Source organism: Oxyura jamaicensis (assembly GCF_011077185.1).
Source record: "Oxyura jamaicensis isolate SHBP4307 breed ruddy duck chromosome 26 unlocalized genomic scaffold, BPBGC_Ojam_1.0 oxy26_random_OJ91422, whole genome shotgun sequence".
NCBI classification, from domain to species: domain Eukaryota; kingdom Metazoa; phylum Chordata; class Aves; order Anseriformes; family Anatidae; genus Oxyura; species Oxyura jamaicensis.
The window spans coordinates 1-1,214 of NW_023304758.1; the positions used below are offsets into that span (position 1 = coordinate 1).

The 1,214-nt window shown below is 61.9% G+C and overlaps 1 protein-coding gene across 1 annotated transcript; it reads right to left on the minus strand.

Moving 5' to 3' along the window:
- Positions 1-241: 241 nt before the first annotated feature.
- Positions 242-1,054, minus strand: LOC118158357 (gastricsin-like; the record flags this gene model as incomplete). The annotated part of the gene is made up of 3 exons (XM_035313004.1): positions 242-386; positions 555-677; positions 855-1,054. Coding segments are annotated over 3 exons (468 nt in total), but the record flags the coding sequence as incomplete, so codon positions are not given.
- Positions 1,055-1,214: the final 160 nt, after the last annotated feature.

Here is a 1,214-nt window from a genome sequence, read left to right on the forward strand (position 1 = left end):
GAGCTCAGGGTGACGGGGAGCTCAGGGTGACGGGGAGCTCGGGGTGATGGGGAGCTTGCTTAGGGTGATGAGGAGCTTAGGGCTGGAGCAGCACCAACCACAAGAGGTGGCCCGCGCTGCGCAGCACCGTGCTCTGCAGACCCCGCAGGGTTTTTGCAGGATCTGTTCAATCCCAGGGTTTCTGTCTCACTCGCAAGCCCCCCAGCTCCATGCTCACATCCGAAGCAGGCCCTGCACTTACCCCGTAGCTGGTCTCCTGGGCGCCCATGGCCTGCAGGAAGCTGTTCATGTACTGCTGGGGCACCGTCAGCAGGAACGTCCCCGTGTCCACAATGGCCTGGCAGCCCTGGCTGCACCAGCCCGTGGCCGACTGTCCGATGGCAAACCTCGGGAGAGAAAACGGGGAAAGAGGTCGCTTTAAGCACCCACCGGCAACACAACCTGTCTCGGCTGGGTCTGAAAGCCTGGGAGCCTCCGAGAGGCAGAGCTCAGCCCTTGGCTCGAGGCTGGGTTTCCCAGGTGGGTGATGCCCATCGGGGACGAACGCGACTCACTCGTTAATCGCCACCTGCCAGTACAGCTGCTGGGTCACCGGCGCCCACACGATCTCCCCGGTGAACAGCCTCCTGTCCACTCCTCCGAGGATGAGCTCCCCCCCGTAGTTGTAGGTGGGGTGGCTGCGAAAACAACGGGGTGAGAGCGGCAGAGAGCGAGCCACGACGCGCACGGATCAGCGGCAGAGAGCGAGCCACGACGCGCACGGATCAGCGAGGGATAAATTCACCAGGAAGCAGCACGGGGACAATCAGAGGGACACACACACACACACGTGGGACGTGCAGGCGGGTTTTTACCGGGAGAAGTAGAAGCTGAAGATGGGCCGGGTGAGCTGGTTCTGCTGCAGCATGCCCTGCAGCGCGGTGGGCGTCCCTCCCACGGCCAGCGAGGGGTAAGCCATGCCCAGGATCCCGTCGAACTGGGCATAGTAGAAGGGCTGGGAGGGCTCGTTCTTGCTCAGCCCGAACTCCTGGTTTCTGACCTTGATGCTCTGGATCTGGAGGGGAAGGGGGGGATGCCACGTCAGCCGTGATGGTGCAAACCCAAAGAATACAAGCCCGGAGCGCACACTGCAAGCTCACGGCTGGTGAAAACATCACTGGGCTCCTAGCAAAACCACTAGGAATCAGGTTTTAAAAAGGTAAAACCCCAGCTGG